The following is a 25,037-nucleotide window of genomic DNA, read 5'->3' as shown; positions in this document are numbered from 1 at the left end:
TTCTTTCATTTCTATTCATGGAGGAAAGAGGGCCCCTGGTCGCACCTCCTGTTAAAGAAACTATTACATTTGCAAGGCCTGAATGTTTTATTTTGTACCACTGAGATTCTGAAATCTTCTTTCAGACAAATCAAGAATCTCTGGAAACTCTTGTGCCAATGGGCCAGATCTTCAAGTGACCCGCACTCCCAACTGGGGACAGTTTCAAAAGAACATAGCCTCTGAGATCTCTCCAACATACTCAGCTCTTTTGAAAACCTGGCCCGGATTGTGGGTAATGAGCTCTTGTAAATATTCTGTCCGTAAATCTCTTCCCTTTTATTTTTTGTAATTGTTAATTACCACATTTCTTCAGCCTGAGGCAAAGTCTGTACTGGTGCCATTGCCAGCAGCCAAAGGGCATGGGACTTGCCTTCTGAAAATGTTCTCTGTATGGTACACAAATATTTATAAAAGCCCAGCAAGGTCCCATTAGGCCATTCAAATTAAACAATTGACTTTGGGAGGTCAGGTTCACTCCTCTTAAACAAAACCTGAACTTCTGTGGCTTCTTCCACCTGTACCATACACTATCCGTGGTGATTAATTCCTAACAATAACCTACTGGCAAAAGTAACTCCCATACTGCAGAACCTAGCAAAAACAGGCCAGAATCCTTAAAGCAAAGAGTTTTTCATAATGATTAAAGATTGGTCTGAAGACAGTCCCCAGTTCTGAACGCTCTGGAGGATGGGATTTGGGATCCAAACCCAGATCCAAATTTCACGACTGATCCCAAGCGCTATAAACATGGGCAAAAAATCAACCCCCACACCCCCCCAGATCCTGAAGTTTGAGCTCTAGATCTAGATCTGGATCTAAACTTGGTGGTGTGGGCCTGTCTCAAGTATAATTAATTAGTATTGATTTTATTATTATTATGAGAGTGTTATTTTAGATAACACCTCTGAGATTCCTGGGGATGTACAGATAAGTAGCAAAATCAGGTGTTAAATTCACTGCTGACATAGGCAGTTGTGACTCCATTGTCTTCAGTGGATGGACTCAAATGACACTGATGAACGTGCCCAAGAGTTCCATGTACTCTAGGCAGGTGAAATTTACCCCTAGGCAGAGGGGGCAGTGTAGCATCTATGACACTAATTAACCCTTTTGTTTGTTTCCTCCAGACCCTCGGGAAACATAAGTGGGATGAATTTCACCCAGTAACAGCAGGCGAGGGTGAGACACCAAATCAATTTGGTACAATAAGAGTCAGCCCAAACTCTCATCGAGAACCTTTGTTAGGGTTGGAATAAAATAACGGGCTAATTTTTTATCATCATACTTATTCTCTTTCTTGGGCCCCTCCATTTCCCAGCCTTGCCCAAAGGGAGAAGCATTGACATATCGTAAGAACAGCTATTCCCACCCACAACAGAGGAAGCAACGACTGGAAATCCCACGAGAGCCTGTTCGGTGACACTTCCAGTCTAATTTCTAACCGAAGTCTGGCTGATCTTCCAAACTTTTAGTTGTTTATCCAAACCAAGCCTACAACCCTTTGAGATTCACCATCACGACACAGAGAGACAGATCCTCAGCAGATGCAAGACTTCAGTGGAGTTGCACCAATTTACAACAGCGAAGGATCTGCCCCAGACGCTTTAGTGAACTATTTTCCTTTTCGCACACACCTTTCCTTCCATTGGAGGAAAAAAAACAACTCACTATCTCGTACCTCCTAGTATTCCTTATACACAGATCCGAGTTTTCGGATTGGTCACCCGCAGGCTAAACCTACTGGAAGAGCCGATCGGGTTCCTCAATCATATTTGCAAATGAGCTCTCATTTCCTGCTTACCAGGCTACCAGAAGCATATTTTGTCCCTTTAAATCATTGTCTTCGGCTGGTGATGCGAAACACTGAGCAGCCCTTGCTGCGGATGCTCAATGTCATCAAATTCAAGGAGTGGATAATTAATATTGAAAGGTGTGATTGCAGCCAAGCAGGCCAGCTAATCAACTACTGATTTCTCTATAATGTCCTAGATCATTTGGAAATCTAATCTGGAGGGGAGGGGGAAGGGGGGACTGCCGGGAATTAGCGTGGAAATGCAGTATCCCTTTTCAAATATAAACACTGCACAATTATGCCAGCAAGTTGGTCCCGCCTTATTCATTGGGCTAGTCTCAAGCTATGGAAGTTAGACAGGCATTTCCTCCAGAGCGGCCTTCTATTGAGTCAAATGAGACCTTCCAAGAGGTCTACATTAGCCATTGGATTTGAAGAAGTCTTCTTAGGTCATATTCACATCTGCTGTGACCACACTGTGACCGTTTGGGCATTCGTTATAAGTAATAAAGAGCTGGCACTTATGCCTCCAGCACCTTAAAAAATGGGACCATGTAAAAGTACGTCGATGTAGCCACCACGGAGCTATCCGATGGCTGTAACTTTAAGTATAGACTATGCCGAATTAAGGTACTCTATTGATTTCCAGTGCTTGGGGATTCCGCTATACTCAATGGAATATATTGTCTGATATGTGAACATTGCAAAAACATTATGGTAATTTACTTGGGAGATTACCTTATGTTCATGTGTCCCACAGTAAAACTGACACTTTAGAGTTTTAAATACATTCAAGCCTATTTGCCCTTGTGACTCAAAGATATTTCCCACTTCAGCTGTAGGACAATTCCCAACGATGTTATAAAAGGACTAGAATGATGCAGCTGTACTGGTGCTTTTCAGGTTTCCTGTTAATCCTTTAATTACCTCTAAGAACATGCATATTTCCTAGCTTTAGTTTTCTTCTGTGGCTAACTATAGAACTTCATAGGGATGAAACCGACAGAAATGTTGTAGGATTCTGTAGAAATTGCTCTACAAAAGCAATTGATTTAAATGGAAGTGAAGGACATAGACCTTTTTGAAGATACAGGTAGGCGTGCCTATCTACATCTTTCAGCACCTAAATTCCTTTAAAAATTTGTCCCTAAGGGCCTAGCCAAAGTCACATGAGAGTTTAGAGCAGAGCTGGGATTGAACTCAGGGCTTTAGTAGCCCAGTCCAATGTCTTTCCCACAAGTCCATGCACTTGTCTAGGTGACTAGTCACTACACAGCAAGCTGGGGTGTAAGTTTCCAGTGCACTAGCATGGCCTGCACCTAGGGTTGCCAGTCCTCCAGGACTGGCCTGGAGTCTCCAGGAATTAAAGATTAATCTTTAATTAAAGATTATGTCATGTGATAAAATCTCCAGGAATACCTCCAATCAAAACTGGCAATCCTACCTGCACCACCTGTCCATGAGGACCCTGTTACCGTGCACTGAAAGTTCCCTAATGTGTATTGATTTACTCTTGTTTCAAAGCAGAGTAAATCAAAGCACACCAGGAACTGGAGTATTGTGTCCAATCCTGGGCACCATATTTCAGGAAAGATGTGGACAAATTGGAGAAAGTCCAGAGAAGAGCAACAGAAGTGATTAAAGGTCTAGAAAACATGAGAGAAGATTGAAAAAGTTGGGTTTGTTTAGTCTGAAGAGAAGAACATAACAGTTGTTACAAGGAGGAGAGAGGTAAACTGTTCTTGTTAACCTCTGAGGCTAGGACCAGAAGCAATGGACTTAAATTGCAGCAAGGGCAGGTTAGGTTGGACATTAGGAAAAACTTCCTAACTGTCAGGATAGTTAAGCACTGGAATAAATTGACTAGGGAGGCTGTGGAATCTCCGTCATTAGAGATTTTTAAAAGAAGATTAGACAAACACTTGTCAGGGATGGTCTAGATAATACTTAGTCCTGCCATGAGTGCAGGGGACTGGACTAGATGACCTCTTGAGGACCCTTCCCATCCTACAATTCTATGGACTTTTAGAGCCAGTTCGCAGTGTCCAAATGGACAGTTAGGGCCTGGCAAGCTAGTGCACTACAGATTCACACATCAGCTTGCCGCACACTAACTTTTCATCTAGACAAGACCCACATTTCCACGCTAAACCAGTTCTTGACACAGACAGGTCATTTTCAGCTCAGCAAACACCTGCATTCCCTTTTGTCAATCTCTTTGTCCATATGCTGTCCAGAAAGCACAGACGTGTTCAGCCTGTGCATACCCTGGGAATCTCTCTCCTTTCTGTAGGCCTGTCTCCCTGCCTCTCACCTAGCCTTTGTTGGGAAAGCCAACATTCCTCTAGTCCCACGGGGGCTGGGTGTTGTCCTACATTGCGCAAAGAGGAATTAAAAACTAGAATCTTATACCCAAAACAATGATGCTTTATTTGTCTTGGACCTGAGCAGGATTATTGCGTTTTCCTTTTAATTAACAAAAACAATTCCCCTGCAATAGTATTTTGATTTTCCAACCTGTGCCGTTCCCTCCTCCCCCACCCCATCTGTTTTCCTCAGACAGCGCTCGAGATGGATAACTTCATTTCTCCTTGGGATGCAAATGCGCTTGAGAAATCGCATCATATCCTCCTGCTCCTTCTTGCATGTGGGAATCGTCTTCTGGGAGGTTGCAGTGTCTGTTTGTTTTGGATGCAAAGCCTGGTGCGTTGGGTTAGATGTTAGTCAAACTGACCTTTCCTGTTTTCTGAGTCAATGATCTAAGATCACTAAGTCAAGCACAAGATGTTGAAAATTAATCAACATGTGGGGTTGACAGTGAACTGTGTGGTTGGGGGACAAGAGGGGGACCAGACCAACCAGCTTTCTCAGTCAAAGCACGGTCCTGTGCTTTTAAAACCTGCTCTCGGGAATCCCACCAGAAAACCCACCTGATGTGGCACCCTGAGGCAGTGTCAGAATCGATGAGCCGCCTCCACCCCCGACTGGAATCCAGGGGAACTGAAGGTGCTCCCCACAGTGCAAGAGCCAGCCCCAAACGCTGATTGCCTCACTCACACGGATAACCCATTTGATTTAAAAGATTTGGCCCTAACTGGGAATGAATAACTTATTCCCTGGAAGGCATCAAGCTGAGGGTGAAGATTTGCACTGTATTTCAGACACCAATTTGGATGTCGCTTTAGCTCTCCTGAAATGTTTAAGGAGTGGCACCAAGTTCCAACACATGATTTAAGGGTGTTTTCCAATAGGAGAGGATCTTTTCTAGCACATACATGTATGTTTCATACACATCTAGCCACACCCTAGCTTTTGCTCTTGTAGTGCCACAAAGCCCCTGGTCTTTTTCTATCCTGGTATACACCCCCCAACATCCACACTGCAAATAAGAACTTGAGTCTACATTTTCAAAAGCGACTGATGATTTTTGGAGTGGAGACTGGGAGTGGTTGGGTCATTACAAAACCTAGACTTAATTTCCCCCATACTAATTTCTCCCTACTGTTACTCACACCTTCTTGTCAACTGTCTGTAATGGGCCACTCTTTTACCACTTCAAAAGTTATTTTCCCTCCCTTGGTATCCTGCTGTTAATTGATTTATCTCGTTAGACTGACCTCACACTTGGTCAAACAACCCCCATCCTTTCATGTAGTCATACCTGCTCCTGTATTTTTCGCTCCATGCATCTGATGAAGTGGGTTCTAGCCCATGAAAGCTTATGCCCAAATAAATGGATTAGTCTCTAAGGTGCCCCAAGGACTCCTCGCTGGTTTTTTTGATGATTTTTGGATGCTCAAACAGACTCATTTGAAAGAGGCCTGGCTTTCAGAGAGCGCCGATCACCGGTCCGCTGGAAATGGGGGCTCTTTGGATCCGTCTCTGCTGCAGTGAGGAGCGAGTCTTTCCACCCGACTCATGCTAGCCCCACTCAAGCTACCATGGAAGAAACAGCAGTGGGGACACTGCTCAAGCTCCCAAGCCCTACCAGCCCCCCGAGTCTGAGCGTGGGGGATGAGGCAAAGTCCCCACCTGATCCACAACATCCACCTTGCTGGCTTTAGCCCAATAGCTTGGGTGAAGCTAGGCTGAGTCTGTCCATCTGGTCAAGGAGACGCATTCCCAGCTGCAGTGGAGGCATATCCTTGGTGGTGACTCAAGTCAGGCACCCAAACAATGGAAATAGCTCACCCCCCTTCTAGGCCCGGCTGGATGAGTGGAATCCCAAGTCCTTCAGCCGTTAAGGCTAAGTGCTAAGCTTGTGTAAGTGCCAATAAGTAACAAAGCAATAAATATGAATAAATTACTATTTTATAAAGAGCACATGCTAGCCAACGTCATTCATGTCACCCAAAGGCCCTGCTATCAGGGTCAAGTTTAGCCAGATAAAATGTCTATACTGCCAAGCAATTGTTAGCAGGAAAGGGATGAAATAATAAGTCATTCTTAAGTAATATCAGTGCATTACTGTCCTGGATAGAAAAGATCCAAATTCCTCCTTTGTTTCTAAACTCTGCTGTTTTATTAAAAAAAAAAAAAGTAACAATACGTCCTTTCAGGCACTGCCAAGCTCCGGCTCAAGCCCCCTCAGATAAGAGCTGGCAGGAAAAGTGACTGCCATCAATATTTTGTTGAATGTAACTACACCTGAGAATGGGCTGTGTATGGGGATAATCGCAGACACTTTGGTGTATCAGGCTATGTTTAAAAGACATCTCTCATTGGATCCCCCTGAATTCCTAGCAAACTTCTTCCATCACCAGGGTTTGTAAAAGAGAGTTTAGCAATAAGGAACTAAGTCGACTGTCCTCCGTATGAAGGTACGTTTTCAACTCTTGATGCTTCTTATTGTCGATATTTCATTTACTCCATTCAAATATTATTCATCTGGAGTTTATTTTGGATGGGTGGGGAAAGTAGATTTTTTTTCTTCCTATATTGCAAGTTTCAAATCTGCAATGCAAAGAAGTCTAGGGCAGCCTTATTCCTTCAGCTCTGTAAGATAGCTATGTAGTATCTGGCTTGCTCTGTGAAAGTTATAGTTTCTTATTATTGTTTGTATTAAGGTAGCATTTGTTTTCATCTTTTTTCTACAAAGTCACTTGCATGTTACAAAGAGAGACCTGGGATTGATTGTTATGAAGGATGAGTTTAGGTTGAGAGTGAATGAAGCTGTGAGCAAAGGTGTATATACTGTTCTGAGACAGATTAACAATATATTTAATATAAAAAAGCCAGGATGCCCAAGGAATATCATTGCATTTTCTGGTTTAAGGAGTAATCTATTGTAAATTATTAATTATTAATTAGTTGTTATTATTATTATTAAATAATTGGGACATGTGTTATTCTCAGAGTGATCTCTCCCCACTTAGCAGGATGGTGAATTTTTTTAAACTGTCTATCAAAAATGTGGAACTTTTGCCAAGCTAAATGGTCAGCACATGTTTAAAATCTAGCAGGGAGAGAGAGAAAAGACCCTGAATGTTTTTGACCATATCAATTCTGTGCTGTATTACTGTATTCACTTTCATTTGATGTTTTTAATATTATCTTTTTCGCTTTAAAATCCAGTGCTGTTATCTGTAATATAGCCGATTTAATATTTGGAAAATAAACATAGCCAATACAAAATAGCTCCATTTCTGATATAGAACAAATAATATCCCCAGCAAGATTTCATTCTTTAATTGTTAAACTAGGAATTTATGTTATGGTTGCTATTGTATCACATTGAGTAGGTGCAAGTTGCTTTGAACTGAAAGCCATTACATTTTTCAGGTGCGGGTTTTAGTTTCTATAGTGTCCTTTCCAAACTTTTTACACTCAGGCCATCAAGCAATTCACAAGAAGAAACGCAGCATCCAGGAATGCAGATAAAGGGCTTAATCTGAAAGGAAGGATGATTTTATGGTTAAGACACTGGGCTGGGCCTCAGGAGACAGGAGTACTGTTCCTGGCTCTGCCACAGACTTCCTGTGTCACCCTGGGAAAGTCACTTAATCTCTCTGAACCTCAGGTCCCCATCTATAGAGCACGGATAATATTTCCTTTCACCCACTCTTCATCTGTCTTGTCTATTTAGATTGTAAACTCTGCAGGGTGGAGGCGTTCCCTTGCTATATGTGTGCACAGTGCCTTGCACAATCAGGCTCCTGAAGCCCCTGGGTGCTACCAAAATGCAAATAATAATGATGGTCTAAAGCCCACTAAAGTCAATAGATAGATGCAGTGGGGCTTGGATTAGGCCCAAAATGCTCTGAGAGAACGAGATTTTCAAAGGCACTCAGGCACCTAACTCCCACTGACTTTCAATGAGAGTTAGATGCCTTAAGTGCTTGATCATCGATGTGCTGCTCAAAAGAGTGCCAATTAAACCTTTGCAAACTGATCAGGCTTTGCGGATAGCTGTCAACCCCTGGGCCAGCAGCAAATGCTGCAAGTAAGCCTATTGGTAGGCTGGGCAGAATTCAATTGTTTTATATAATTTTGACAGATAATATTAATGTTTATTTTAAAGCATTTTTAACTGATTTACATTTTCACAATTGCATGAAATTATTGGGCGGTCGGACAATAATTATTTAATGACCGTGGATGTTGAGAGTTAAAAGCTTTATAACCAAGAAACAAATTGTCAACATGACCTGCCAAAATATACACAGTAACTATCCTTAAAGCAAACTCTAGTAAGTTCTCAAGCAGCATTTTTCTTACTTTGCCTGTCCATAAATTTCAATCACCATCCATGGAAATATTTTTCGTCAGTTTGTGTGCGGACAGTGAAATCCAGGCCTGTGTAAGCTCGAAAGCTTGTCTTGCTCACCAACAGAAGTTGGGCCAGTAAAGCTATTACCTCCCGCACCTTGTTTCTCTACGGTGAAATTGACGTTTACCAACATTTACCAATACGGTAACCATTTAAACCTTCGAATCCTACTTACAGAGAAGTCCAGCCAGCTCCACAAGCCCCAAATGCAGACAGCTTCCTTCCCATCCCCAAGTTTAAGATGGGTGAGGGGGCTAGTTAAAAATCCTCTTCCACTGGAAATGAGGGGAGAGACCAGTATCTCATTACTTGCTTCAAATGACAAAGCAAGATGCCATTCACACCTTTTCTCCTCCACAAAGGTGAGAGCAGAGGACAAAAACTAGGGCCCCAATTCAAGGAGGTACATAAGCACATTCCTAACTTCAAGCAGTTACCTGCTTTGACTGAATAGAGATGGGATTACTCAAATGCTTCAAGTTAGACAACTGCTTATGTGTTTTGCTTACTCGGGATCTGGCTCAGCGAAGGCAGATGTGAGAGAAGAATCATTGATCAACATGTCAAGCTTTACCAGCAATCATATTTAAGGATCCACATTTTTACAGTTGCACAACATTATGTTTTAAGCTTTTTTCCTGTTTTTATTGATCTAAATTTTCACAGTTGTGGGAAATTAGGGATGCGGGGGGACGGGGGGAATCAGTCAATAATCATTTAATGACCAATGTTGAGAAGCAAAAAGTTCAAGCTTTATAACGGTTAAAACATGCACAAATTGTCAACATCGCTTGCCAAAATATGCAAAGTTAATATCCTTAAATCAAACTCTAATAACTTCTCAGGCAGGATTTTTCTTATTTTGCCTAGCTGTAAATTTTAAGTATCATTGATGGAAATATTTATCGCCAGCTTGTGTGGACAGTGAAATCAACATTTACCAATAAAAACCTAATCCTTCCAAGCCTATATATATATATACACACATATATTATATGCACCCATAAATACACACACACACATATATGAATACCTGTTTATTATGCAGTAGAGAAAATTGAAGTTTTTAAATAAATAATTCCAATGTAAATAAACTCCCCACCCTGAGCAAACAAAAACGGATCCCATAGCAGATTTCTCTATTTTTCAAATAAATCATAGTTCCAAATGAACATGGGTCTGGCAGTTAGAAATTCCAAATGATTCCGTATTGGGGAGGGGGAGGCAAAGGGGCTGGAAAAAAACCAAACAAACAATTTTACAAGTTCCAGAAGTGAAATCCCCCCCCCCTTTTTTTTTTTTAATTTGAAGAACTGGGAGGGGTGGCGGCTGCGTTCTTTGGCCCATAGGAAATCAGTGACCTGAGGACATCTGCAAGCTATTAGGACACAGACTTCAGGTAGCTCCCAGAAACACATGCTGTCCACATTACACCCTCCAAGTATATTTCCACAACTTTAGCTCTCCAAATAAACAGTCGAGCTCTCCCTGCATTAGGAAGGAGCTGCACAAACAGGTAGAGAGAATGGTAGTTTTATTCCCCCTTCCAATTCTCATGAATTTCTTGTAAGCCATTGCTGGACTACATAATATGAACTATTCCTTGGAAAATATAATAGGGCTAGTTTTAAATTACCCCCAAGCATTTATCTGTAGGTGACTATGAAATATCAGGTACAATTTCCATAGCATGTTAGCTTCAATACAATAGCCACTTGTAAGAATGTGTTGTGTCAGCTGAACAGTTAAAAAACATGAAGCTACCAGGGGTTATGATGTTGCTGATGGACAATTTTTATTTAAATTGAGTTTTCCATCTTTTGAAACAACCCTACTTACTTCTAAGAGTTTGTAATGATTTTTAAAGGAAGGCCTCAGCAACAGAGCATGTGTTTCTTTGCAAATGTAATGGGGCAACACAACCAACTGCAGTTTAAAACACTGCATCCTTCGGAATAGATACAGTTCTGATGGAGTTTGGAAGCGGATAAACAGATGATCTGAATGCAGAGAACTTGTTACATTTGAATGAAAGATCTTTCAATCAAACAGCAGATGCGGGGAAAATTGGGAAGGTGTTTTTTACTATCATTTTCTTGCTGTATAGGGCTGATTTTAAGGAAAAAAAATACTGGTTGTTCAATAAACATCTATTCCTTTTCCAGCCATCTCTGTGCTGTTATGAATTTGAAGCCAGGTCTTTGGCCCCCAGTAGCAGAGTTTGACCTTTTTCCTACGATTGGTTTAAAATAAAATTATTCAAAACAGATTGAGCATCTGATTCAGATCCATATCCAGGCAACATCCACTCCAAAGTGGGACTCGAAGTAAGGTGAACTTGAGTTAGAAAAGTTTCAGAGTAGCAGCCGTGTTAGTCTGTATCCGCAAAAAGAACAGGAGGACTTGTGGCACCTTAGAGACTAACACATATGCATATGCATCCGAAGAAGTGGGCTGTAGTCCACGAAAGCTTATGCTCTAATAAATGTGTTAGTTTCTAAGGTGCCACAAGTACTCCTGTTCTTTTTGAGTTAGAAAAGTAGCTCCTGGATACCTCTTCAGAGCTCATAGTTCTGACCTAGCAGAAAGCAACATAAGGCTATTTTTGGCTTGGTTCTTGTGCCTGGTAGATACTTGGATCACATCACAAGAACTTTGTCAGAACAAAGTATGCTAAGTTCACATCAGGAGGTGAAAATTAGGGTATTTGACCAAAACACCAAAAATAAGATGCACCCTAACTTGTTTGAAAGTATCTTGCAAAATATTCCTCTTCCACTAGCATGGGAAAAAATTCTGTACTGTTGCAAGGGTATTCCCCTTCACGTTCAACTGTCAGATACATCTTCTAGACCTACCAAGTTTGCAGAGCTTGAAGCCAATGTTATTTTTTAAAATAATAATCTTTAGAAGAGAACATTGGTAAATTACAAGTTTGTGTGCAGTGGTTTCAAAGCGTGGAGGAAGGGGGAGAAAACAAAAATTGTGTTTGCGTACACATGCACACCAGTGAAGCCTGCCCTGGAGCCAAGAAGTGTTAAAAATCCTATAGAGCTAGTCAGGTGCCCTCAGCTCAGAGATCTGGATTCAAACATGCAAAATAGAATCAACCAGTCTCTGGAGTTTCTGCTCTGCTCTGTTACCGTTCATAACCAATGGATGGGTTAAAACTCCCTGTCTATTTTTCCCTGTACCAATTCTTGGTCTCTACACATTTTGGGTGCTTCTAACATTTTTTTCACCCAATGATCAGGCACAAAAGAGATTTTAGAATCCGAAACAATGACTGTACTTGCTGCTGTCTGGGAGATTCAAGTGCAATGTCTGATTCTACTTGCTGCAAAAACAGGATCTGGCCCGTAGTGTATTCATACTCCTGGAATTATTTTTTTCAGGAGCAAATCTCAATTCTATTTAGAATGGTGCTATTTCATAAGCAGGGGTCAGCCCACAGTTATTCTGTAGACAAATAAAGAGGTATAGCCAGTCTGACCCTGCCACCCAAAAGTAGTCGGCCCTTAAAAGTAGTTACAGTATTTTTATTGCAGCACTGTCAGCCTTTGCTTTATACTTTCATTATGGAAACTTTTCATTATATTCTGTATGGCAAGCATGAAGAGGTAGTCATTTTCAGTGATTAATTAAAATGTCAGTGTCCTTCAGGAAATCATACTGTAATCTGTAGTCTCCCCTTCACTTTACAATCCAAAGAAAGAGAAAAGTGCCACTGGTCCAGCTTTCACTCCCATTGCTTTACATGTCATTAGTTCCAAAGCTTAAATCAACTGACATTTTGCCCAGCAGCAGCATAGGGTTGTAAATTATTCTGATAAACTGGTGATTAGATAGATAGATAGATAGACAGATATATTAACCTTAATTGTTCATTAACAAAGCTCTTTAAAATCTAATAATTCAGCACAAATACCAAAGAATTCTTTGTTCAGGCTGCAAAATAAGCCATAATTCTGCCCCAAAGCCATCACCTACCAGCCACCACTCTCACTATTAAAACACGACAGAGACCCATGTTCCTCCTGACAAAGGCTAATCAGAAAGTGGTCTAAAAAATTATTTTGCAAATGCCGGCTAACTAGCTACAGTACACAAGGAAACATCCCAGTGGTTACTGGATTCTGAGTAAGGCAGACTGCTAACCTGAACAGAGGAGGATGTGATGGGCCACTCCTACACAAGATCATTCCGGCAGCCACCAACCACTTTCAGCCACAATTTAAAGCACCCACTGTTCTCCTGGCATCTCTGTAAGTGCCACAAGGGCCTCGGACAACTCTGGCAGCGTGGCAAGAGCTGTTTCCAATGTTAACCCTGACGTGCATCCACATGGGTTGCCTGTCACAATGCATGTAAGAATCCTGGAGGGATTTAATTCTCCCCTCTGTCATTCTCTAAGATAAAGTGATATTTATTCTTTTGTGTCAATAAAAAATATCGTGAACAATTATTTATTGTTTGTTAAGTGACAACAATGTGTTTGGAAAGACAATGTGTTTGGAAAGGTTCCTGCCCCAATCTGAATGAGATAAATTAGCTAAAATGCTAACATCTTGCACCAACAGATGAAAACATTCTGCACTGACCAAGGGTAACACTGACCTTCCAGATTTACATCTGTTCAGAGCATGTTTCCAGGCTCTCGCTCCTTTTATTTTAGTAAGTGGAAATAAAAATGTGTCAATGTTTTGACGTTGATGAAATTGTCTTACGCACATGAACACGAACAGTGCGCTCTTATTTAAGAAATCATTCCATGGCTTCTGAGTGGGCAAAAGGATTACATAGTTTTAAAAAATTCATTACACCCCCAGATTTTCCAGTTGAAAGTTGCCTACCAAATGGAGGAAGCAGTGAGGAATCTAGGAAGTACAGACTTATCTGGCATCTGCTTTTGTGCCATGGAATAGTCATGAAAAGTTTTGCATACAGCAAAATTCAGAGGGATTTTTGCAGTAGCTTCCTGGTGTATATTTGTAAAGGGTTGCAGTGTATCCCCACACCTTTCTACTTTGCCCCACAACACACACACACACACACTCCAAATGGCTGAGCATAAGCAGTCACAGAAAGGCTTTCACTCTGCAGCACATCATTTGAAAAGGCGAACATTTCTCCCAGCAGAAATGCAGGGAGCCAGCATTTCCCTGGGTTTCCTATCCTATCAAGGAAGAACTTTTTGTTCGAATGAAGCCTCTGTTCTGACCCAGCAGAGAGGTCCCAGGGCTGTGTTGGTGACATCACGGCCAGCAACTATGCAAATAAGAAGATGTCAGCAATTTCAGCATGATGACTTCATGGGGGGGGGGGATCAGAGTCGGGGGTAGAGAGGAGAGACACAATGGACTTTAGAAATTATTGAACTTCATAAGGAAAACATGAAGGTGAATTTGCCATCCTCCTTTCTCCCTCTCCTCCTCCCCGCTCATTTCAGTGTACTACAACTGACTTACATGTAAATGCAGAAGCCGGCTGTCAGCAAACACATCTGATTCATGTCAATATGGCTATGGTAAACATTTGTAGGGTTTGAGAGAAAAATCTTTATTTAATGTCTTCTGTGGATATTAGTCCCGTTGCTATTAAACTGACCGTCTCTTTCCCTCTCTGCTAAGTAGCTTAGAAGGAGGGTTTCCTGAAATAACTAAATAACCTGAATTAACACAAGAGGAGAAAAAAATCAAATGACGATTGTAATTCACATTCTTATTTGTCAAAAATCTTTCCTGAAGCCTGGGCTTGAATACTCCCTGTAAAATAAGATTAAAATCTAAAACACACTATCCTGTTGTATAAAACAGGAGTTCAATAAAAACCATTCTACTCTTAAAAAGTGAATCTGATTGATCAGATTGTCCATATGTCTAACTATTCTGTAGAACAGGGCTTTTTTCATAAAAAAAAGATGCAAACTATGAAACGGCACATGATATCTGTTTTACATTTTTCTTTTGTTTATTGTTCAAACTTGTTAAACCACTTTCTTTTGTTAAAATAGATTCTCTTGTCATGAAAAGGCAGAATTCTTTCAACAAATGGACTTTCAGAATGAAAAATGTTCTATCACATTTTTCATTAAGTCAATTATCCTCCAAAATCATGGGATTTTTTTTTTCTTTGCCCATCAATCAGCAGTAACAGCATGTAACAATCTGTTGTCACTCCCCCCACCCCCCTTCTCCTCCAGGTACATTCGTTCAGATTTTTTGCTTTACCAGTTCCAGCTAAGAGAAGAACAATGTATTGGTTGAGCTTTCTTTGATATGTCTATACCAAATATTAAAAAATAGATGTGCTGTGCTAAATTTGTCTCCTGAAATAGCTAATCTGAGTCTTAAATTGGTAAGAGATTTTTTTTCCCCAAAATTATCCATCTAAATATTAAGAATAGATTAATTATGTTCATCCCAAATGTTGAGGCAAATCTCAGTATATCTTCCTATTTGGTCTCTGCTACATATTTAGTCCAGTCGTATCTGTAACACTGTGAAATGTTTTTAAGTGTTGCAGACAATCATAAGAAAAAACAAATCCTCTTCTCACCTCCCCTATTATTTCAGACAAAGGCTCTATAAATAAGACATACACTTACCTTTCAGCTCACCCAAAGATAGCTGTTTGCCAGAGGTTTCCAAGCAAAAACTCCCAGAGAAAGATAGCAAATACAGAAAGGGTCTAACAGGGAGTTTTTATTCAAATTGATTTCTTCAGAACTCCTTCCCCCTGTGCCTTTTTTTATTTTTTCACGCACAATTTCCAATTCCATTTAAAAAATAATAGTACATTTGCGAGGGGGCATTTTTTAAAAAGTGCAATCACCCAGTATGACAATGCTATCTATAGGAATTGTTTAACAGAACAAAGGCTGTGAACTGAAGCAGTTTCAATAAAGCACTTAGGGGAAAACCCGACATCGGAGCTTGAATTGAATTCAGAATTAGGCACTGTCTATCTTATAAGGAAAACTTCAGCAAAAAAATGTGTCCCCCTACTTTGGCCCTAGAGGTTTTGATCACTTAGTTTACAGGGAAGCGTGTGGGGGGGAAGACCCTTAGGTTCAATTCTGAATCGCAGTCTTTAAAAAGCATCTGCTCTGAAATTCAGTTCTCAGTTTAGTCTTTTTTTTCCCCCTTTCCTTTGAGGTATTATTAGCACAACTTGTATCTTATTCCCAACCTAGATAACCGTGTTATCATCCCTGACAATTCGTTTGCTGTATTGAAAAAGAAGGCTGCAATTAACAATGGAGGTGCTAAACATTTCACTACAAAGCGAAGGGGGAATGTTTGGATTTTTTTTTTTTAATCTCAACCCACACGTTAAAAATCGCAGCCATTTAGAAAGAAATATAAATGGCTGCGATTTTTAACGTGTGGGTTGAGATGTGTTTATTTATTTTTGCTGATCGAGTTTGGCCAATTTGGCAACTCTTTAAAAATCGTGTGTTGCTGCCCAGATTGAAAGTCTACCAGGACAGAGACAAGAGTGTCCCCAATCACGCTGGAAAGCAATCTAACCCTTCCTAAGCAATGCATAGGCTCTGCCCAGAAGAGACTGCAACACGCAGCGAAATTGACATAGAAGGGCATTGGGAAATATAGACTGAGTCGAGACTGCCTCAAAATGAGACAATTATAAATATGAATGATACCATTTTAGAAAACCTGTGTGAGGAACTGTATGGTGTGGCCAACACGCTGTATTCTTGGAATAAATGGGGTTGTTGTTTTTTTAATTATGTAGCTGTTTCTCATTTTACTCCTTAATTTTCCCAAATGAATCTTAGAAAAATATTAAGAGCTCTTTTAATGCAGCATCAAAAGTAAATTAGGGATTGATAACACTTGAAACAAAAATGTACCGTCAGAGAAGGGGGAGAAAAAAATGCACCAGAATAACTTTCATTAGAATATGTAGATTTCCCCAAAAAGTTAAAAAACTCCTTTCCCCGCCTGCATATACGGTATTTTATAACTATTTGGTATCTTTGTCAGTTTCATTGATCACTGGCTGAAAACACGTTGATCAGTTTCTCCTCACGGGTTGCTACGTAACGTTTGCTGTTGAATCTTGTGAAAGGAAAAATGATTCGAGCTGATAAATCGGATTGTCAAAGACGAGTCCAGATTCAGCAAGAAGCCTGGTCTAAAAAAGTCTCCTGATGCGAAAAGTTTGAGGTTAGTTTCTTGGCTTTTGGCGCCCCCTCTGGATGAAGAAAAGAATGACATTTTACCAGCAGAAAGGTGATTGTTGACAACTGTAAAAGTTCCAAAAAAGAAACTGGAGTATGAAATGTGAGTATCAAACGCACAGAAAGCAAAGCAAACCCACTTAATGGTGCCTGACAGTGACCAAACAACATGACAACAATGAGGGTGCTTCTCCTATTTTAAACGATTTCTATCAACAGCTAAGTTTTATTTGCAGGAGCTCTGGTAAATATCTAATGATCTGTGACTGCGAGATGATATAGGTATGTGTATGATATGATTGTGCATCTACATATGTTGAGGCATTAACGTGATTATTATAAGAAGAAATAATCACATGGGTATGTTTAAAACTATTTTCTTCTCTATCTGTATTACACAGTAAACTTGTTTAAGTATCACTAGTGGGTGTGCTATCTTAAAATCAGGAATAAAATTCTCAATTTTCCCCCCCTCCTGTTTGTTTCAGAATTGCACCAGCTTTGCGAAACAAATATATCTTGGATGCTGTACACCAGTTATCGGCCCCTAAAGAACAGTAGATAAAGAGCAAACTGAAAATGAGTGAAACTTTTACTAGCAAGAACCAAAAAGATATTCAAAACATATAATGAAAACGTAAACATTTACAGCAGGAAAAATAGTCTTTCTGCAAATATAGAGGCAAAGATTTGCATTCTATATCATGCAAGTAAATCTACTGGAAGAGAGAATCTCTGGATTTAAATGCTGGGGGAAATGCTATGTATTAGTAAATTTCATGTTTTGTTACATTATTTTGCATCTATTTTAGATATGGTCTTAGCTGCTAAGCGAGAACAGTCTCAACATATGCAAACAGTTAACTTGCGCTTGTATATCCCTAATGCCTTCATTATTTCATCCTGAAAACAAATCTGTTGTAAATAACTCTCACTCTTTCAAGTACATCTTAACTTTATGAAGCTCAGATATGCAAATATACCGTTTATATTGTAAGACTGGAGAAACGCATTTATAGAGCTAACCGATTGCATTGACAAGTTACAGCGATGGACGAGAACGGTATCTCAAGTTAATTAGTGTATTAAAATGCAGAACGTAGCCAAACTTTTACTTAATTATTCAGTGGTATGAAACATACTAAGGTTTAATTTTAAGACGACTAGCCCAATTGCACCATACTGACATAGTGTAAGTTACTAGAGTCTTCAAACTACAGTCACAAACCGGCCTCTAAACAAGGTAGCCCAGCAATAAAATTGTCACACAACTTTGCAGAGTTAGGCGAGCTCTACATCTGTGTGTACAGAACTTAAAGCACTGAATTATCAAATAAGCCTGCGCGTGGCTTTAAACCATGCTGGTTTTAAAAATACACTTGTCATCAAGGATGACGTGATGCTCACCGCTCCGCTGCTGTTGTTTAATTAAAAACAGCGATAGGTATTATAATGAAAAACAAAGAGAGGCGAATCACACAATCATTTACTTCACAGAAAGTTCTTTTCCACGCCGAAGTAAGTGCAAATTAGGAGCACACAACCTGTGTGATGCAATTTGACCCCTGGAGGATCTTTTATAGAACAGCACACTGTCCGTAGTCCCACTGAAAACAATAAACATTTGCCTAGACAAATATCAAATAAAGAAGCGTTTACTTTTAAGGCATCACAAAAGTTCTGAAGTACAAAGAGTAAACTCAGACACTTCTACTTTTCTGTATTTTTTTTCTTCCCCTTCTCTGAGAGCTGCGCTCATTTCTCCCCTCCCTAAAAAAAAAAACTTGTAGCCAATCATCTGTGTGCCAGCCCCCCAGGGGCAGGGCTGTCATTGGCTGAAAGTTTCTAAGGTGAAATAGAAGAGGAGAGTATTTATTACAGAGACACGGAGAGAGGGTTTGGAGAGCCGAGCTTGAAATTGCCTAGGTGAAATTGGGAGCCTTAAACTTTCCAAAACCAAGGAACTTTTTTTCTTCTTCTGAGAGGCAGAGAGAAAGAGGGGACAGAGAGGGGGCTAATAAGACTAACTCCAAACTTTCCCACCTCCTTTTGACTATCCTCAGAGCTGGGTTCATGCACGTCTCTGAGAGCAGATCGCTGCAGCGGCAACTTTGCAGTGGGCTGTGAACAGACTTTTTTTTTCTCCTGCAAGCTGCTGTTCACCAGGCAAAACTTTCTTGTTTCTTTTGCAAAGTTTTTGCTGCCTTCCTTCTCTCCCCCACCCCCAACTCCCTCTTCCATCCCTTCCTAGCTCCCTCCACCACAAACCCAGCTGGTTTTAAAGAGGCTTTGCCACGTTAGTGTTCTTTTTTTAATCCCTCCCTCCCCCTTCCTTTCCCCCCACCCCTTGATTTTCATCCCACTGTTTTTCCCCTCTGCCGCTTTCTCGCATGAATCTCCTAGACCCCTTCATGAAAATGACAGAAGAGCAGGACAAATGCATCTCTGGCGCCCCTAGCCCCACCATGTCGGACGACTCCGCGGGGTCCCCCTGCCCTTCTGGTTCCGGATCGGACACGGAGAACACCAGACCGCAAGAAAACACTTTCCCCAAGGGCGATCCGGATCTGAAGAAAGAGAGCGACGAGGACAAATTCCCGGTGTGCATCCGAGAGGCGGTCAGCCAAGTCCTGAAGGGTTACGACTGGACCCTGGTCCCCATGCCGGTCCGTGTGAACGGATCCAGCAAAAACAAGCCCCACGTGAAGAGACCCATGAACGCCTTCATGGTGTGGGCACAGGCGGCCCGGAGGAAGCTGGCGGACCAGTATCCGCATCTGCACAACGCAGAGCTCAGCAAAACCCTGGGCAAACTCTGGAGGTGAGTGAAGGGGGGGAAAAACTTGTGCGAAGGGCCCTGTTTGCAAAGCAGGGAGAAGTTTGGAGCGGGCAGGAGAGCGCGTGGTTTCGGTTGCTGGCAGCAGGGTGTGTGCTGCTGGCAAACCCCTGTGCATGGGGAAATGCAGCTAAGCTAGCGGTGGGGCAAAAACTGGGGCAGGCGCTTCCTTGGGCTTGGCCTCCTCGACTTCCAAGTGGCTTTTCTGCCCTGCATGGCTCAGGAGGGGGGCTCTGGTCCAGGAGGGGTTTGTGGAAAGAGGAGAAGAGCCCTTTGATCCCCTGGCAGGGGTTGGGAAGTGGCTGGTGCTAACAAGGAGGGCGGTTTGGAACTTGTGTGTGTGTGTAGAAAACTGGGCTTCAGCTACATGGCATCAGATTTGCATCAATGATCATGGCGGGCAAGGGGGGAGAAAGTTGGCAAAGTTGTGCCAAGCTAGTGGTGGGTGGTTCTGGGGAATGCTGCATGGCCCGATTTCTTTAGCATGGAAAGTGAAGGAAGGAAGGGGAAGGAGAAAGAAAGTGAGTCACCTGGCCGGGGCTTAGTCTGCGACTGCAGGAGACAACAAAACAAAACAAAAAAGTTAAATTTGCAGCAGAAGGGGAAAGTTCTGAGCGAATCTGGACCTCCAGAGGCGGTGCCCGGAGCCATCCAGGGCGTTAGTCATCTAATCTTTTTATTGACTCAGTGTGTGTGCACACTCCGCTTCCAGGGGGGAACAGCTCCAACCAGCCCCACGGGGGGAGAAAAAAGTCACTGCCCTCGTTTTGTTGTGTCTTGTTTGGCCACCAAAACAATCTGCCAGTGTCATGGGGGATAGAGGGGGTGTGTGGAGAGCAGCACCAGGCAGCAAGAGTGTGAAGCAATGACAAGAGGCAGGCCGCAGAGGAAGGGGGGCCTAGAGGGGGGCCTTTCCTTGCAATTCAGAGAGATGCCAAGCTGGAGCAGGGGAGCTGTGCTAGTCATGCAGGATGGAGTGTACAGAAGGAAGGCGGGGGGGGGGCAGATTATGAGGGGGGGGGAAACACTATCTGCACTGCAACCTGGCCGTAGTAGTGTGAGCTGACATTTGCAGCACCCCAGGTGTGCCTGGCTCTTTATGGCAGGTCAAGGCAGTGCCCCATGCTGTAATCTGCCCTTGCTGTTGGAGAGGCAACTAACCCCCCGCTCCCCTGTGTCTTGCCCAGGTTGCTGAATGAGAGCGAGAAGCGCCCTTTCGTGGAGGAGGCCGAGAGGCTGCGGGTGCAGCACAAGAAGGACCATCCCGACTACAAGTACCAGCCCCGGAGGAGAAAGTCAGTGAAGAATGGGCAGTCGGAGCAGGAGGAGGGCTCCGAGCAAACACACATCTCCCCCAATGCCATTTTCAAGGCCCTGCAGGCGGATTCTCCTCAGTCTTCCTCCAGCATGAGCGAGGTTCACTCTCCCGGGGAGCACTCTGGTAAATATGCAACCTTACACAGTGAGACAGACACACGGGCACACACTCCTGGGCCCGACACGAGGACTAGGCAGCTAGGGAGACACACAGCTGCCTGTATGTTACGGAGATGCTGGCTGTGATTCCACAGCTCAGATTGTGTTCTGAACCAGGCTCCAAATGCAATCTGCATAGAGACAGAGTGCCAGACAAACAGTAGATATGGCTTGCGAGAGCTGGATCCAGCGTCAGATCCACTCACACTAACACGCTTATTAGGCTTAAGACTTTTTCACCAACTTTTCTCATTGCAACAAAGTTTCAATCAACGTGTTCCCATTTTTGGCTTTTTAATTCGGAAATTAAATTAAAAATCACTTTGAGCCGCAGGCCAGCTCAAAAGCCCCATATTTTATCTGGTGGGGGAAGGGACAGCTCAGTGGTTTGAGCATTGGCCTCCTAAACCCAGGGTTGTGAGTTCAATCCTTGAGGGAGCCACTTAGAGATCTGGGGCAAAAATCAGTACTTGGTCCTGCTAGTGAAGGCAGGGGGCTGGACTCAATGACCTTTCAAGGTCCCTTCCAGTTCTAGGAGATAGGATATCTCCATTAGTTTATATTTACACAGATCACATTCGTGTTACAAACCTGGAAACGTGCGTGTTACCCTTCGCAACTGACTTCAGGGGCAAAGCAGGGATATCTGCCAGGGCCCCAAAGATCTTGAGTTAACCATTAACTGAGTTATCACCATTATACAACGCCTCCTGCTTATAGAAAACCGCTGGCTTTAGATTTCAGGGCCTTATTGCTCTCTCTCTCTCTCTCTCTGCCATATCAACTAAAGAGACAGAGAGCTCACTTAATTTAACTGCACACAAGGGAAGCAGCAAACTCATGACTGCATGTGCTATATCTTTTCCTCTCCAGGGCAGTCCCAGGGGCCCCCGACCCCTCCTACTACACCCAAAACAGATGTCCAGCCTGGGAAGCAAGACCTGAAGCGAGAAGGGCGCCCTTTGCAGGAAGGAGGAAGACAGCCGCCCCACATTGACTTCCGGGATGTGGACATTGGGGAACTCAGCAGCGACGTCATCTCCAACATAGAGACCTTTGATGTCAATGAGTTCGACCAGTACCTCCCACCCAACGGTCACCCTGGAGTCCCGGCCACTCATGGGCAACCCGGTCAAGTCACCTATAGTGGCAGCTACGGAATCAGTAGCACGTCAGCCACTCAAGCTGGAGCCGGGCCCGTTTGGATGTCCAAGCAACCGCCGCAGCCCCAACAGCAGCCGCCACCGCCCCAGGCCCCGCCCCAGCCGCCGCATACCATGACCACCCTGAGCAGCGAACAGGGCCAGTCCCAGCAGAGGACACACATCAAGACAGAACAACTCAGTCCGAGCCATTACAGCGAGCAGCAGCAGCACTCCCCTCAGCAGCTCAATTATAGCTCCTTCAACCCCCAGCACTACAGTTCCTCCTACCCGACCATCACCCGCTCGCAGTACGACTACACAGACCACCAGAGTTCCAACTCCTACTACAGCCATGCAGCCAGCCAGAGCACCAGTTTCTATTCCACCTTCACGTACATGAACCCCGCCCAAAGGCCCATGTACACGCCCATTGCAGACACTACCGGAGTCCCTTCCATTCCCCAGACCCACAGCCCACAGCACTGGGAACAGCCGGTCTACACACAGCTTACTAGGCCATAAGGGCGACAACAACCACAACAACAAGAGAGAAAAAAGAACTGTCTCCAACTTTTTTTTTTAAGACACTACCGCTAAAGATGATGAAAAAAGAGAACACATCAGGCCTTCTGCACTACAGCACCCTTCAGGAAGTGGCCAGACCACTCTGCTGAGAACCAGCAAAACTCGGCACAGACGTTCCAAGGACTGGACTTTACCCTTGATTCAGGGGCGAGAGATGAGCTTTCTCACCGGCCAACTCGTCTGCCTGTGTTTGGACTTTTGTAATTATTTTTAGCAGTAATTAAAAGAAGAAGAAAACAGGAAAAAAAAATACCCAGAGTCCTCTGTGAGGAATATTCTCTATTTTAAATATTTTTAGTATGTACTGTGTATGATTCGTTACCAATTTGAGGGGATTTATATATATTTTTAGAGATTTTTTTTTTAAATGCTCTTATTTTTCCAACAGCTAAAACAACACTTAGTGGAGCAGCCCTAGCTTTTCTTGCAGTCAGAGGTATTTTTGTATAGATAAAAGTAATTTCTTTAAAGAAAAATAAAATAAAACGGTGTGCATTAATTAGGAACAAAAACTGTTAAACAGTGATTGGCATCAGGCTAAGCTTTGGTCAGCTGTGCAGCCTAGGAGACACAAGGTTTTCTAACGTGGAAGTAGAGAGAGAGCCAGGAGGAGAATGTGTTCGTTTTATTTTTTAAAGACCTCGAGCCTTAAAGCAGCGTTGTTGAAAAGCAACCCTGTAATTTTTTTTTTTTTTCCTCGAGATTCTTATACGACTGCCTTCCAGTGCAAGGAGAAAGACAGAGCCCAGACGGGAGGCAGATCTGATTTCTGGGAAAACGTATGTCTGACTCTTTTTACCAACAATCAGCAGCAGATTATGATGCCACAACCAGCATCACCCTCCTCAGCTTCCTGCTTTGGGGACCATGTGCACGACATGCTGGAAGCCGCCCATCACCTCCCCAGCCCTTTAAAGAGCCTTGAGTGCAAACATTTAGGGCCTGATCCAAAGCCCATTAAAGACCCCTATTGGCGTCAGAGGGCTTTGGATGAAACCCGTAGGGCACATTGGAAACATCAGACACATTTTAAATTATTTATTTTGTGAGAAAAGCCAATTTAATCAAGATTTTCTTTTTAAAATCTCCCTTCCATTTTTTTAACTCCTTTAAAAGCAATTAGATTTGTTGGAGTCTTATTTGGAGGGTACGATGCCTGTTAAATTATGGTCTAAACTGTAACCAGTTCTTTATTTATCTCTAATTCCTTTTTATTATTATTATTATTCTTTGGAATCTGTGTCCTAGGTTTGTACAAACGCGTCCTCTTCCTTTTTTTCTTTTGTTTTAAGGATAAACTGGAATTTTGTTTTGTACAAACTAGAGATTGCAAATGTAGTGTATCACTGAATCATTTGCCTTGTTTTCTGCCTCAGCTCTTTTGGACACACAAATGTGTGTGTGTATATGTGAGACACAAGACACTATTGACAAAAGCGTGTGTGTCATCCTGCTAACCTTCCACCCCTTGATGTTGTTTTGAGGTGGGGACTTTGGTGAAGCTGTGGCTGAACAGTTAAGAATTGCTTTTTAAAAAAGACAGCAAACTTTTTTTTATTTAAAAAAATGATATATTTGTTAACAGTTGCGGGAATTTTTTTGTTTTGGGGGTATTTTTTTTTAGGGATTCAGTAGAAAAAAAAATCTTAAAGCACTCATAATATGGCCTCTTTCTATTTCTGTATAAAAGCAGATCTTTTTAAAGTATTTCTGTAACTTAAAAGACCTGTCATTTAAATCATATTTTGTCTTTAGGTAAGTTTGTTTTATTTTGTTTTGTTTGCAAGACCATTTGTTCTCTTTGTGAAACTTACCTTTTTTGTATATTATTGTTTGCAATAAATATACATTGTATTAAAAATTTTAAAAAGCAACTGTGTATATTTTATTAAGTAGATCCACTAAAGAACAGTGGGATGTTAAAGCTACAGTGGGTTTTTTACATAGTGACTTGTATACTTTTGTCTTGATTAACTTTTATCACTATATGGTCTTGGGACCTGAGCCTGCTTAACTAGGCCCAATCCTGAAACGGTTCTTTGACACAGTTGCTTGACTTCAGTGGGAGTTTTGTTTAATTTCCTCCTGCTACAGTGATAGCCCCATACGGTCAGCATTAATCCCATGGCAGGATAGGTAATGTAAATAGAAGGCTACCGGGTTCCTACTACCTTTCAGGAAAGCCA

The 25,037-nt window shown here is 42.3% G+C and overlaps 1 protein-coding gene across 3 annotated transcripts; it reads left to right on the top strand.

The window, feature by feature from the left end:
* The first annotated feature begins 6,501 nt into the window (after positions 1-6,501).
* SOX9 (SRY-box transcription factor 9) lies at positions 6,502-24,715 on the top strand. Of its 3 annotated transcripts, none has more exons than XM_054047365.1 (4): positions 6,502-6,654; positions 19,213-19,630; positions 20,833-21,086; positions 21,995-24,714. In XM_054047365.1, exons 2-4 carry the CDS (start codon positions 19,221-19,223, stop codon positions 22,786-22,788), a joined length of 1,458 nt encoding a protein of 485 aa, XP_053903340.1. In that variant the 5' UTR covers positions 6,502-6,654; positions 19,213-19,220; the 3' UTR covers positions 22,789-24,714. The 3 variants fall into 3 exon arrangements, with proteins under 3 accessions (XP_053903340.1, XP_053903339.1, XP_053903338.1); XM_054047364.1 differs by lacking the exon at positions 6,502-6,654 and adding an exon at positions 16,024-16,912 and having other exon boundaries at positions 21,995-24,715; XM_054047363.1 differs by lacking the exon at positions 6,502-6,654 and having other exon boundaries at positions 17,668-19,630; positions 21,995-24,715.
* Positions 24,716-25,037: the final 322 nt, after the last annotated feature.

Source organism: Malaclemys terrapin, chromosome 13, assembly GCF_027887155.1.
Source record: "Malaclemys terrapin pileata isolate rMalTer1 chromosome 13, rMalTer1.hap1, whole genome shotgun sequence".
Taxonomy (NCBI): domain Eukaryota; kingdom Metazoa; phylum Chordata; order Testudines; family Emydidae; genus Malaclemys; species Malaclemys terrapin.
This window is presented reverse-complemented; position numbering and strand designations above follow the sequence as displayed.

What these genes read in the sequence shown, in the direction of transcription:
- SOX9 (XM_054047363.1), top strand. Translation starts at nt 19,200, where the DNA reads ATGAATCTCCTAGACCCCTTCATGAAAATGACAGAAGAGCAGGACAAA. An exon ending in ACCCTGGGCAAACTCTGGAG is followed by an intron (nt 19,631 to 20,832) that starts GTGAGTGAAGGG and finishes TGTCTTGCCCAG; the next exon opens with GTTGCTGAATGAGAGCGAGA. An exon ending in CTCTCCCGGGGAGCACTCTG is followed by an intron (nt 21,087 to 21,994) that starts GTAAATATGCAA and finishes TTTCCTCTCCAG; the next exon opens with GGCAGTCCCAGGGGCCCCCG.